This window comes from Patiria miniata, unplaced genomic scaffold (assembly GCF_015706575.1).
Source record: "Patiria miniata isolate m_02_andy unplaced genomic scaffold, ASM1570657v1 HiC_scaffold_20, whole genome shotgun sequence".
Taxonomy (NCBI): Eukaryota; Metazoa; Echinodermata; class Asteroidea; order Valvatida; family Asterinidae; genus Patiria; species Patiria miniata.
Window position 1 is genome coordinate 36,403,589 of NW_024037059.1, and position 13,885 is coordinate 36,417,473.

General features: G+C 38.7%; 2 protein-coding genes across 2 annotated transcripts; one reads left to right on the plus strand and one right to left on the minus strand.

Moving 5' to 3' along the window:
• The first annotated feature begins 693 nt into the window (after positions 1-693).
• LOC119728916 (D-3-phosphoglycerate dehydrogenase-like) lies at positions 694-9,435 on the plus strand. The gene is made up of 11 exons (XM_038201353.1): positions 694-915; positions 2,097-2,248; positions 3,984-4,049; positions 4,193-4,346; positions 4,656-4,788; positions 5,553-5,701; positions 6,065-6,217; positions 6,621-6,759; positions 7,061-7,188; positions 7,516-7,744; positions 8,304-9,435. The coding sequence occupies exons 1-11, from the start codon at positions 697-699 to the stop codon at positions 8,456-8,458; spliced, it is 1,677 nt and encodes a 558-aa protein (XP_038057281.1). The 5' UTR covers positions 694-696; the 3' UTR covers positions 8,459-9,435.
• LOC119728917 (cation-dependent mannose-6-phosphate receptor-like) lies at positions 9,173-13,839 on the minus strand. Its single transcript, XM_038201354.1, has 7 exons — positions 13,143-13,839; positions 11,296-11,386; positions 10,983-11,095; positions 10,626-10,716; positions 10,185-10,285; positions 9,866-9,992; positions 9,173-9,584 (listed from the first exon to the last, which is right to left on the minus strand). The coding sequence occupies exons 1-7, from the start codon at positions 13,304-13,306 to the stop codon at positions 9,522-9,524; spliced, it is 750 nt and encodes a 249-aa protein (XP_038057282.1). The 5' UTR covers positions 13,307-13,839; the 3' UTR covers positions 9,173-9,521.
• Between the last annotated feature and the right edge of the window lie 46 nt (positions 13,840-13,885).

A 13,885-nucleotide genomic window follows, 5' to 3' on the forward strand; every position in this document is an offset into this window, starting at 1 on the left:
ATAGGACCCATTTTTCATCCGTAATTTTATCAAGCCTGCCCTCAGATGGAAGCCCCAAAACCAGGGAGTTGCATTGATCCTTGGGTATATTTACACAATTCCAACGTTTTAAAGCCAAACGGTCTCCCTTTTAAAAAGAAATTGTGGGGGCACTTTTTATGCTTATGATGACTCGCGTAGAAATTCTCACTTGAATTAGTTCAGTGCTCCTAGCTATAGTCTGTTCAAATTGTGAACCCAAAAATGTATTCATTGAAAACGTTTGTGAGAAAGTTTGCTCATTGGCTTACTAATACAACAAAAAAATAAAGAAGAGAAATTATTGTCCAACAGCTTGAACAACTTAAAAGAACTGGTTTGATTTTAGTTGCCCCCTTTATTTTTAGTGCTGTGTCGAACCTGAAACATCATTGCTGAAACCTAGAACTCGGACAAAAGTGGACGTGAATGATATGAGCAACTTGAGTCGATCGTTACATACATGTACACTGCTTTTTTACTTCCATTTTATAATTAATAACAAATTTCCCGCACATTCATTGATAAAATTAGAGTGACTTTGATTGGTCAATGGTTTCGTTTATTCAGTTTTTTAATTGGTGGATGTAGGTCACTGCCCACTGCGCAGCCGCAGACACCTGTCACGTACTCGATCGCCGCGACCACGTGTTTGATCATGCATTTACAACGTGCAGAATGTTTTGGGGATCAGAAATTTCTTATTCGCCGACGCGACGTGGGCACTGTATTGACAGGTTGCACAAAATTTCCTCAAATAAAATGGCTTTCACCTTGAGAAACGTACTTATCTTGGACAACGTGGCAAGCTGTTGTGCTCAAATACTCCAGGACAACGGTATCAAAGCAGATTCGGTAGCTAAATTAAGCAAAGAAGAGTTGTTGGCACGAATTCCGGTAAGTTTTTATTGGCATGACTCGACTGGCTTGGCGGGAGACAGTGTTGAGGCATACCGTTCATTTGCGGTCCAACACGGTAGGCTAGTATTATTATGCTGTCGGCACGTGTCGCCTAACAAAGAACCAGATTTGGCGGCTCTGATGCTCTGATATGATGGTCATACCATGGAGCTATAAAAACATCACGATATAGGCTATCCCGATCTTGTCATGCCTGTTTTGTGTAATCGGTTTTATTAACGAGAGTACAAAGTTATTGGAGGTCTAGGCTAACTGAAAATGAAATACACTCTGACGTGTTTTTTTTTAAATGAAAAAAAATTGTGAGGATGTTTTTGCTCAGGCCCCCTATTCTGCTATTCATGTATTTGCTTTAAAATTGATCTTATTTAAATGTCCTCGGACATTATTCCGTTGCTTTGAAAAATGTCCCTATTTACCCTTGGCCTTGCGACGGATCGACCACGTGGATCAACCAGAGAGTAGGCCTATCTTCATTCATCATTATGCAACGCGTGTTGGAAAGATTTTGGGGAAATTCCATTGACATGCGTTTGTGGTGCATGATCCTATCCAGGGTCCATTTCTAACGGTATCTTGGCAACTTACCAGACGAGAGGTCAAAGTTTATTTGGTGCACTTTTATAAATTGTCTCCTGCCCTGACATTTTTTTAAGTGATTTGATACCTCCATAGAGCTAGAGGAAGGCTGCTCCATGCTGTCACCAAGCTACAGCTGTACATAGGCATTACATGACTCAAACTTTCATTACTATTAGGAGATATTTACAAAGTATTGCTAGATTTATTATCTGCTAGATAGATTTAGTATCTGATCAGCCCCCTGCAACATGCTGCAACCAGCTTTGGAACAAGAATTAATGAGTAAAGAATTCCCAGGGGGATGGATTTGCAGGGGGCTTTTGTTTACACAAAGATAATTGGGCAGTAACAAATTAAACAGTGCACCATGGTGGGACTGCTAAGCATTGATATGATTGAGCAATATTTATCCAACAGGTGCATTAAATTTCTTGGTGGGGGGGGGATGTGGAGTTGGGATTTAGATGGACTGTGGGGAGGGTCTCTGCCATGCATTTTAAAAACTAGTTATTGGAAAATATCTTATTATTAACTAAACAAATATTGAATGTTTCTCTCTTTTTTTCATTGCCTAGAATTACGATGGCGTCATCGTCCGTTCAGCCACAAAGATTACCGCAGATGTCATTGATGTTGCCAAAAACTTAAAGATTATTGGCAGAGCAGGGACAGGCGTTGACAACATTGATGTCAGTGCAGCATCACGTCATGGCATCATTGTCATGAAGTAAGAACTTGTGCAATTTCAATTATTTGCAGTTTGTATGGCATAATTGAATTATAATTATATTGTATTGCGTAATTGTAATGGGAATTACAGAGAGGAAAATTAAATATCAGTAATTGAAATTATTCTAAAATAACATTTAATGAGACTGATTATGGAAGCATATATATCATTTATTTTTTCCATTTTTATGCCCCGCGGCGAAGCCGAAGGGGCATACTGTTTCCGCCTTGTCCTTCCGTGGGTGGGTGTGTGGGTGGGTGTGTGGGTGGGTGTGTGGGTGGGTGTGCTTGTCTTACATACGCAGTGTGGACTTCCGAACAAAAGACGTCCACATAATGTAGGTAGCACCGACGTTGTGTGGACTTGCCCACGTCCACACAGTGTTTCCCCATTTCTGGAAAACAGGTTTAGAGGCATTTTTGGGTTAGGTTTATCTGTAGCAGAATGAAGAGAAACACTAAAGGGAATCATAGAAAAAAAATTGGGTTGAAAGAGTTTTCACAGTTTGAGAAAAATGAGTTTTTTCACTGGTTTTTCTTAACTACACGAAAGCAATGGAAAGTCCACACTAGTCATGTGAAACAAGTGTGGGTGTGTGGGTGGGTGTGTGGGTGGGTGTGTGGGTGGGTGGGTGTGTGTGTGTGTCCGGACAAATCTTGTCAGCGCGATAACTTGAGAAATACTTAACATATGAACTTCAAATTTGGTTTGTGGATTGTCCTTGGTAATCCTAAGAAGCCTTTTGCATTTGGGGCCGAAAGGTCAAGGGTCAAGGTCACAGTGGCTGAAACAATAGCAATCTTGTCAGCGCGATAACTTGAGAAATAATTAACATATGAACTTCAAATTTGGTTTGTGGATTGTTCTTGGTAATCCTAAGAAGCCTTTTGCATTTGGGGCCAAAAGGCCAAAGGTCAAGTTCACAGTGGCTAAAACAATAGAAATCTTGTCAGCGCGATAACTTGAGAAATAATTAACATATGAACTTCAAATTTGGTTTGTGGATTGTTCTTGGTAATCCTAAGAAGCCTTTTGCATTTGGGGCCAAAAGGCCAAAGGTCAAGTTCACAGTGGCTAAAACAATAGAAATCTTGTCAGCGCGATAACTTGAGAAATACTTTACATGTGAACTTCAAATTTGGTTTGTGGATTGTTTTTGGCAATCCTAAGAAGCCTTTTGCATTTGGGGCCAAAAGGCCTAAGGTCAAGTTCACAGTGGCTAAAACAATAGAAATCTTGTCAGCGCGATAACTTGAGAAATACTTTACATGTGAACTTCAAATTTGGTTTGTGGATTGTTCTTGGCAATCCTAAGAAGCCTTTTGCATTTGGGGCCAAAAGGTCAAGGGTCAAGTTCACAGTGGCTAAAACAATAGAAATCTTGTCAGCGCGATAACTTGAGAAATACTTAACCTATGAACTTCAAATTTGGTTTGTGGATTGTTCTTGGTAATCCTAAGAAGCCTATTGAATTTGGGGCCAAAAGGTCGAGGGTCAAGTTCACAGTGGCTAAAACAATAGAAATCATGTATTTATTCTGAGATTATAGGGATTAGGGATTAATTCATATAAAACCTACAGAAGACACTAATGCTGTCAATGAATGTTCCATGTGACCAAGGTACATGTAAGTTGATGTTAAAAGAGTGGTGTTATGTCATGGGAACTGTCACCGTTGCGGGGCATTTGTGTTTGTAAACACACCTGACTTGTTTAAAATTATGTTTGGCAGCACGCCAGCTGGAAATACTCTGAGTGCAGCTGAACATACATGTGCCATGATGTGTGCTATGTCAAGGTGAGTGGGTTTCGTCATATGCCTTATCTGTGTTGTGGACTTGCATTATTTCAAGATATAGACTTGGACTTTATGCTTATATATTTATTTATTTGTGTAATTCCAGAAAATAATAATAATAATACATGTATTATTTATTTCAGATATCTTCCACAAGGTCACATGTCACTGAAGGAGGGCCGTTGGGATCGGAAGTTGTTCATGGGGAATGAACTTAATGGAAAGACATTAGCCATCGTTGGTCTAGGCAAGATCGGAAAAGAAGTAGCGACTAGAATGCAGTCGTTTGGCATGACAGTACGTTCTCTAGAACCTATGCTAGTTGCTTATGTACTAATTCTGAAACAAAAGTAGAAGCCATTTTTTTAGTTGGAGTCACGCTCAGGTACGACGCACACGTACACTTTGGACCTCTTACGCTAATAAGGTTAACAAAATGTGCACGTGCCTCGTCTTTAAGAACACATGCGGCATGCACACGGACTTGGTTCCACCTCAAAAAAATGGCTCCCAATTTTGTTCACCAAATAAGTCCACAGTGAGATGACTAAACAGTTACGATCACTGAATAAGAACTGACTACACTTTTGATGTTCTTAATTTTAGACCATCGGGTATGATCCTATCATTCCTGCATCCGAAGCTGCTGAGTTCAATACTGAGTGGATGGAATTAGAACAGCTTTGGTCTAAGGCTGATTACATCACAGTGCACACCCCTCTGATCCCGCAAACAAGAGGTATTCCAAAATTCCCTTTCATATTTATACAACTACTGCTGTAACCACCAGGTTCTAACTGCCTTTGAAGGCAATTGGCCTTTCTGAGATGTGGTGGACACAATAGGAGGGCGCTGTTTGCAGTGGATACTTTTGGGTAAATACAAACCAAATAGTGATTTCCAAATGTGTCCACCATATCTCAACAAGGCTAATACAGGGCTGTCAACTTTGAGAAAGAGCTGAGAGTGAGAATTTGGCAATGGAGCTAGATCAAGACTAATGCGTAACGCGAAGCCCTACATTTTTGGATTATGGACGTGTTGTGGTGCGATCTGAAGCAATTTCTGACTGCTTTAACCAATTTCTTGAGCAAAATTAGATCAATTAAACATCATTTTCGAGTTTCATTTATTTGGTTTTTTTTAGCGTGAGAAATCCCATGTGGGGGTTAGAGCATGGGAATAACCTAAAATTCGTGAGTCTCACGCTCAGTGCATGAGAGTTGGCAAGCCTGCTAATAAGACCTCAAGGTGATTTCTGTTTGATTCTGATGATTGGAACAGGAAACAGTAGAATTTCAAATTTGACAGAGTCAGTTGGAGTGTGGAGCCAGCCAAGTTTCGGTTCAGAAATGTGACATGCAGGAGTATGTGTAAATGAGAAGACACATACCAACACCACTACTTCTGCCTTCATTATTGTTTGTTCACTTTCATTCCAGTCAGTCTTACTTCACGTTTTCTTTTGTTTGGGATAATTTATCACATCCCAATTGTCTTTAGGTCTTCTTGGCGAGAAGACTTTTCCACTGTGTAAGCCCGGTGTACGTGTCATCAATGTTGCTAGGGGAGGAATCATTGATGAAGCAGCATTACTCAAAGCATTGGAGTCTGGTCAGTGTGGAGGGGCAGCACTTGATGTGTTTGAACAGGTGAGTAGAATTGCAAGTTTAATTGGCAATTAATGCAACAGTTCAGTGTGTCGTAGCTCTAGGTTTTTTTTTAGTGCTTCTATTTTCTATATCTGAGATATATTAAATTGTAATTAAGATTTGAAACTTTGCATGGCGGTTGTGTAAACTAGTGAGAGTTTGAGGTAACACCATGTGGCAGAATCTCTTTTGAGAAGATGTGTGGTTCTGAGCATCTTTAATTGTCCATTCTAAAACATTCATAAGATGAAATTTGCGTCGCTGAGTGTTTTTACGTCAGTGAAATTCAAAACCTAAAATTAAATTCTAAAACATAATATTTGCGGTTTTACAACTGTGGTGAACATTTATCTGTCTCTGAAGGAACCACCCACTAACAGCGCCCTCATACAGCATCCTAAGGTTGTGTGTACACCTCATCTGGGGGCGAGCACAGAGGAGGCTCAATTACGTGTTGCCATGGAGATAGCTGAGCAGATGGTGGATGCGGTGAATGGAAAATCTCTTTTTGGTGCTGTAAGTGTATACACCTGTTATTTCAATCTTAGGAACTTGACCATACTCGAGCAATCACCCAGCCAACTGGTTAAGACATCTACTCCTTTAAGCTGGTTTGAGTCATGTCCAAATACACTTAAAGGTATTATTCCCTCAGCGTTTTTGGAAAACACTTCAGACAGTGCTCATATTCATAATATTCCAGGTTAAACCTTTTGTGAAATTTTGATTTCTTGGAGTCCTTTTTTCCATTAGTTCTTACAATTAAATATATCCACAACGCTAACATTTTGAATATACAGCTATGTTATATGTTTGCTGACCGACAACAATTAGGCCGAAATTAACATTCTCCACACTTGTCCACAATGTTGCTCAAATTGGTCACTTCTTTTTATCAACTGATTATCTTATTCATTAGATCAATGCTCATGCCTTGAGCAATGCCCTCAAGCCAGAGACAAAACCACTTGTCTCACTGGGAGAATGCCTAGGGGCTGTGGCTACGGCTTTATGTGGACAAGTCACTAACCAAACCCAAGTCCAAGTCATCACGTATGGTGAGTAGGGAGGCTTAGATGCTTGTGATTTGCTTTGATTGACATGATCGCTGTGAAATGATTAGTCACATTGTGATTTCACATTAAAGTCGAGCATAAATGACACATGCGTATGTCATGCATGCATTGGTTAACATGATTTGTTTGTCTTTAGGGTCATCAAAAATGTGCAACCGTGCAAGATGGTAAAATGAAGTCAATTTGAAAGAATATGATTAGGTTATAATGCCATTTATTAGAGAAACGTGCTGGTTGTTTAAAGAAAACCAAGTCCTTTTGGTTTCTTGTTTGCTTGATACAGGTGACTGTTTAAAGCAGGCGGGGTCATATTTGGGAGCAGCAGTAACAGTAGGTTTGCTGAGAAACAGCACATCAAACGGGATGAACCTGGTGAATGCTGGAGTCTTAGCCAAGGAAATAGGCATCCAGGTAAGCCAGAGTGACCATTAGAATAATTGGTTGTATGAACAAAATCAAAATATCTTCAGAATAACGACAGAGAATTCACTGGTTAATGGAATTTTTCGTTGAAATCAGACTCTTTTAGTATTAATTTATAGCCTGGCAAGGAGAGTTAATCAAACAAGTAATTATTGCAATTGTGAGATTTTTAAAGTCCTCTGTACAAACGCATTTTTTAAGGCTGTAGTACGACAATTTCTTTTTGTTTAATCTGCTTGAGTTAAAAACAGAACAGAAAAGATGTTACAATTAACCTGCCAATATGTTTTTCTTTCTTTCTGCTTGCTGTTTTAGATTGCTACGAATCATCAGGATTGTTCACCTGTACCCCTTACCAGTCCATGCGTCTCTGTTGTCATCACAGTGAATGGTGCGAGCCATAAGATTAGTGGTTCTGTTATGAATGGATCACCGGTACTACTTGAGATTGATGATGCTGTGTTTGTCAGTGGTGTTATGCTACAAGGCAACATGTTAGTGTACAACACACAGGCAGGTGCTGCAGCATTCCCAGCTATTGCAAGTAAGCCAACCCCTTTTGTGCATGGATAGCTGTAGACACTATTTACCCAGCAAATTTGTAGGCCAATCCAGGCATTGATATTTCAATTAACAAGGCCTTAATAATAGTGGAAGCATTGTGCTAGAATTGCAAATTACTGTTGAGTATCGCTGCCATATACAGGTGAAATAGGTGTATTGTGAGAGAAAATGCTACACTCTGGCGTGGATCCAGTCCCACCCCCTTCTCCTTTGCTCTGACCACACAAAAATGATAGTAATAATAATTACCTATATGAACGACCATCAGCAACAATCGGACATAAAAAAAAAAAACGACCGGCCTGACGAAAAATTCCTGGATCCACCCCTGACATTGGTCTTTTTAAACTTTCAACAACTGATGATGACCAGCAAAGTGGCATCTGTTGGCGCAGAGTGAACACATCTCATCAGCAGAGGGCTGTGTGTACGATTAATAGAAACTGGTTGTGCAAACTGTGTGTCATCCGTTACCAAAGAGCATTTGCAATTCAAGTTTATTCAGACCATACCAATCAATTAATGTACTTTGATTACAGGTGTTTTGTCAGCTAGCAACCAGATCTTATCATATGGAACCACACCTCCATCTAATAATGGCTCATGGAGTGCCATTCAACTAGCATCTCCGTTACCTAGTGTGGACAGCCTTAAACAACATGCTTCATTTGCTGCTCAGTTGAGTCTTAGTTAGGCCAATCAGTAAGCCAGATATTTGACCTTTGACATGAGCAGTCCAGCTAATGTGCCTCGGAGTCGTTGGTCAAACATACCGACACTCGTTGAATGATGGGTAAATGGATAGGCTTTAATACCCCCCACATCTTTGCAGCACGGATACAAATTGTTATAAAGTGGTAAATTCTGGAAGGTTTTTGGAACTTTTATCTTATACCTTGCTATTTTCTTTGCAGTAAAGTTGAATTTGCTGAAATGCAGTCACTTAACTGTTGCTAGGCCACTGTTTCCCATTTTCTGTTTCTCCATGCAAAGAAGTGTGCTGCATTTGATTGTTGTTTGCATTTTTAATCAAATTTGTTGATGGCATTTCATGTGTCATGTCTGTGAACAATCTGCTACAATCTGTTGAATTGTCCTGTAGTGAGACAACACACTAATGTAGTGGGAAAAACTAAAAATAAGTGAAAGTCAATTAATGCCCTGAACAAGTTGATATTGTTTTAAATGATTGATGATCAAATCATCACTGGATCAATACTTTATATTTATTACAAGATGTTTAGAACTGATTGAAGGTAACTTTGCCTCTAGTGCTAATAATAATTTGATTTCTAGAGGAATAAAAAGTATTCAAATGTATGTATAATCTGAAATTTTATTTAGTTAATTGGAAACCTGTGACAAAGTTCCTTATGAGACTCCAAAAAGCCAGGTCTGGACAGGGAAATTAATAGTATAACAACTGCATGTTTTATTAATGCCAAACCTTACTCTTAAGTTTTACAGATTATCAAATTTCGCGAGATTCTAAACAAAAGTATTAAAACACTACATGCAAGTAAAACTCAAGAAACTTTGATTATTTTTGTTTTGAAATGAAACATAAAAAGTATATAAAAAAGTAAGTTAATGCTGACTGTTTATCTTGCTATAAAACCAGGATATTAAAATGTCAGTAATTTGGGGGACTACAATCAATCATGGAATTAATTTGTGCTGTTCTCTGTTTTCTGCTTCGATTGTTGAAAATAAATGATAAAATGAAACCGACGTTCCACTTGTTCCTCGTCTGCCGTTTATCCTAGGTCTTCATATTTAGATTCTTTCTTGCAGAGACCGACGGTAAATTTTGCCCCGCCCTGGAATAAATATACAATTTTTGAAACTCATCAGGAAAATTTGTGTCATGTCAAGACTCAAAATATAATTGTTTCCCATGGGCGTCGCAAGGTGGAGGGGGCACCCCCCCCCCCCCGGAAAAGAAAAGAAAAGAGGTGTGTAGTACTATTGCTATTAAGGTTAAAAAAGTCAGAATACACTGTGAAGAGTGCAGGGATTTCGAGGGAAAACCTGCTTTGCCCCCTCTAGAAAAAATCATGCGACGCCCATGTTGTTTCCCATTTATCTCGTATTTCATTACCTTAATGTTGCCAGGCAACTCTGTCCAGAAGTTCACATTGGGTATGACTTCCTTTCCGCCTGCTCCACGAACAAACTTCATGAAACATATACCTCCGATGAAATAAACAAGAAGAAACACCGAAAAGCTGAAAAAAAGAGAGAAAAGAGAGGGGTGTGGCCTATCGCTTATATGGGGTAGGGAGTAAATGATAACGTTCTCCACACCGTACCTACCCAAAAACATCCCACACGTACACCCACACACAAAGTTGAAAAAGTGGAGTCATACATGTGTGGCATTTCTGTATTTCAAGGGATTTTTATCATAATAAACTCACATGATACACAGTATAGAACCAAAGCTCAATCCTGACGATGAGGGCGGCGTAGGAGCTTCGCAACCACCTGGACATGCGCACTCGGACGTCAAAGTGAAGTACTGCCAAAGTGCCAAAAAAGGTAAGTCAATATCAAATTGATTTCAATCGTTTAAAATCATTACAAAATGTGAATGATCCACACTTGCTTGATTGAATGGTAACATTTATGAGATGTATTAATCATAATAAGCTTTCAATTTGTTTTGCTGAAATAACTGTAAAACTGAAAAGTGGTTTACACAATACCGACGACAATTATGGCGCGTTACCAATGTGATTGCTTTTCGAGTTATTTGTTTTTTTGGCGTGTATGACGTGGCTTGTCCTCTTGCATGACGCGCCTTTACAGTGAAGAAGTAGTCTTACTAATGGAGATCAATATGGGTCTAACTGACTTACATAGTTCGGCTTAGCTGGATCTGTTTGGCCAAGTACATTCAGTGTAGGCTGGCTGGCCGACGTGCTGCAAACTAAGTTCACAATTGTAGTCCTGCGAACGAGTGAAAACGAACCTGGTTTTTATTTCATTTTCCATAACTTACCCAGCTTTGGGGCAGACTGTAAGCCAGTCACGTATACGAGTTATTTGCTGTGTGTAGGCTTACATCCAGTTTTGTTTTTGACAATACGAGTACTATATATATGCGCATTATTCAAATTGGTAACGGCGCTACAGTAAACCGTTTGAGATGATGCGCTTGTCCAGTTGAAGTGGAATGTTAAATCTTGATACAAAGCGGATCTACATATATTTACCTTTGAGTTTTACCGTCTGTGTACGTGATTGTATATTGATTTCCATTACTATCCCAGACAGCTGACGAGGCCGAGCCCAGGCCAAATGATTCAGTACTGCCCTTCTGACAAGCCTAAAACAAAACATTAATTTCCCAGCTTCAGTAATCGCTCAATCATAAAATAATACAACTAAAAGTTACCTTTTTCGCAGTATTACAAGCTGTTATTTCGTGCCCATGAATATAGTCGAATTTGAAACTGAATTAACAAATAGGATTTTAGAGCAGCCATGGCAATGTACATGATAGGCTACCGCTACATGTGTACTTACGATGACGTTTGTGCAGTATGAGTCAGAGAAATCGTAGCATGGATTGAAGGCATACTCCCAATTGCCTAAAGGGTCCGGTTGAAACTTAAACCTGTAAAGAAATCATAAGTGTAATTGTTAAAGCGATGACGGTTCTTATTAATTCCACAATATGTTATAATGTGCCGCACGCGCCTGGCTTAGCTCACTTTCCGAATGATAATTTTCATCAACCATTTTGATTTCATTTTTTTTTTGCGCGCTGAGCACACTCTATTATTTTTGTTGTATTGATTTATTGTTGGTCATTTGCTTCTGAAAATTGAAAACCTTATTAAGAACATCCCAACAAAATATTAGACAAGATTTTGATTCATGACAACTTTTTTTTCTTGAGTTATCATCTCCACAACAAGCCGTGTTTTCCCCCGAAAACAGACAGAAAATTCCGTGTTGACAAAAGGCCCTTAACGGTGGTGACCACTAAAGTGTAGCGCACCCTGAATGAACATGCATGTGTGCAGACATACCTTCAACAAAACAGCGGGAAAATATTTGGTCGTATTAAATTCATTGGTGGAGGCTGCTTCTGAAAATTAAAAACCTTGTTCAAACTATCACGAACAAATATTTGACAAAGTTTTAATTCAATACAACAGGTATTTCTTGAGTTATGATCTCCACAACGAGTATACTGGTTTTTTTTGCCATAGTTGACATTAATGAGCTGACCACACTCTGTTATTTTGGTTGTATTAAATTTATTGTTGAACAGTTGCTTCTGAAAATTAAACGGCTTGTTTAGAACATCCCAACCAAATATTACACAAGATTTTAATTTACGACAACTGTTATTTCTTTAGTAATCATCTCCACAATAAGCATGTTTCTCCCCCCCCCCCCCCCCAAAAAAACCCACTCCGAAAAGTCCTTAACGGTGGTGACCACTATTGCGCCCTCTGCGAAAGAAAATGGCAGTTGGCAAAAGTGTGCGGACATACCCTTCAACAAAACAGGGGGAAAATATTTGGTTGTATTAAATTTATGGGTGGACAATTGCTTTTGAAAATTAAAAACCTTGTTTAAAAATATCACTACTAAATATTAGACAAAGTTTTCATTCAAAACAACAGGTTTTTTTTTTTTTAATTATGATCTCCACAACAAGTATGTGGGTTTTTTTCCATTTTTTTTTTCGCGCTCACCATATTCTTTTGTTTGGGTTGTATTAAATTTAGTGTTTGACATTTGCTTCTGAAATTGAACGGCTTGTTTAAAACATCAATACCAAATAATAGACACAATTTTTATTCAGGGCAACTGGCATTTTTTTAAAGTTATAATATACCGTGTTGCTTTATACGATGGGGACCACCACTAATATAGCGCGCCCTCTGTGAATGAAAATGCTCGTAGGCAAAGTGTGCGGACATGCCTTTATACTAAACAGCGGGCAATATTTGGTTGTATCAAATTTCTTGTTCGACATTACTTCTGAAAATTAACATCCTTGTTTGAAACATAATGACCAAATATTAAACAACATTTTAATTCAGGACAACAGGTATTTCTTGAGCATCATCTCCACAGCCAATACGTTGTTTTTAATAACGGTTGACTTTAAATGAGATTCCATTTTTCGCGCTGCTCACACGTTTTGGTTGTATTAAAGTCATTGTTCGGCATTTGCATTTAAAAAGTAATGTTCGTGTTTCAAATATCACGACTAAATACACAAAAGTTTAATTCAGAACAACAGGTATTAGTGAGTTATGATCTCCACAACGAGTTTGTGTTTTCTTTTCCATTCAATTGACTTAATTTTTCGCACACTCTATTGTTTTGGTTTGTTAAAAAATAAATCTTACCTAGGCGCCTGGTTTCCTTGATAACCGATAGGGCGGATGTCGATCTTTTTACCATCGTCCAACTTACACGAACAATCATCAACTTTACTGCATTTGGGAAGATCACATCGCGCTGTTGTTAACAGTAAACACACTACTAATCCGTAGATAAAACTGGCCACCATAATGTCCGTTGATAATGGCGCCACCTTGGATGAATATTCCTAGCTTTGTTGACTGTAAATGTAAGTTGTCCGTCAGTTGTAGAGTGTTTTTAAGCAAAAGGAAATCCAAACAGTTCAGATCCTCTTCAATTCTCGGCGGAAGAACCTGCAGAATTACGATCCGGGAACTATAGCCCATCTATGGAGGGTCCTACGATCTTAACCCAATGACCATGCACAAACCAGAGTAAAGTCCAGTCTAAATCCATGAATTGTATTTGCTCATACTTGAGTATTATACTCTGTTGAAATCACCACGAAATTATCACTGTGGTTATATAACAAGTGCCCTTACCAAGAGTTAAACAAACGAAAGAACTGTATCAAATGTACATACATGCAATAAATTAACTTAAAGCATATTCAATTAATAACATAAAGCGGAAAATATCAACAAAAAATAGGTGTTACTTTGTAAATTATTGTCGTGTATACCTTTTGTTATAATTTGAAATATATAACAGCATATACATCCAAGCTAACAGGCGCAGATCCAAGAGGGAGTTGGGGAACCCCCCCCCCCCGACACACAAAACAAAT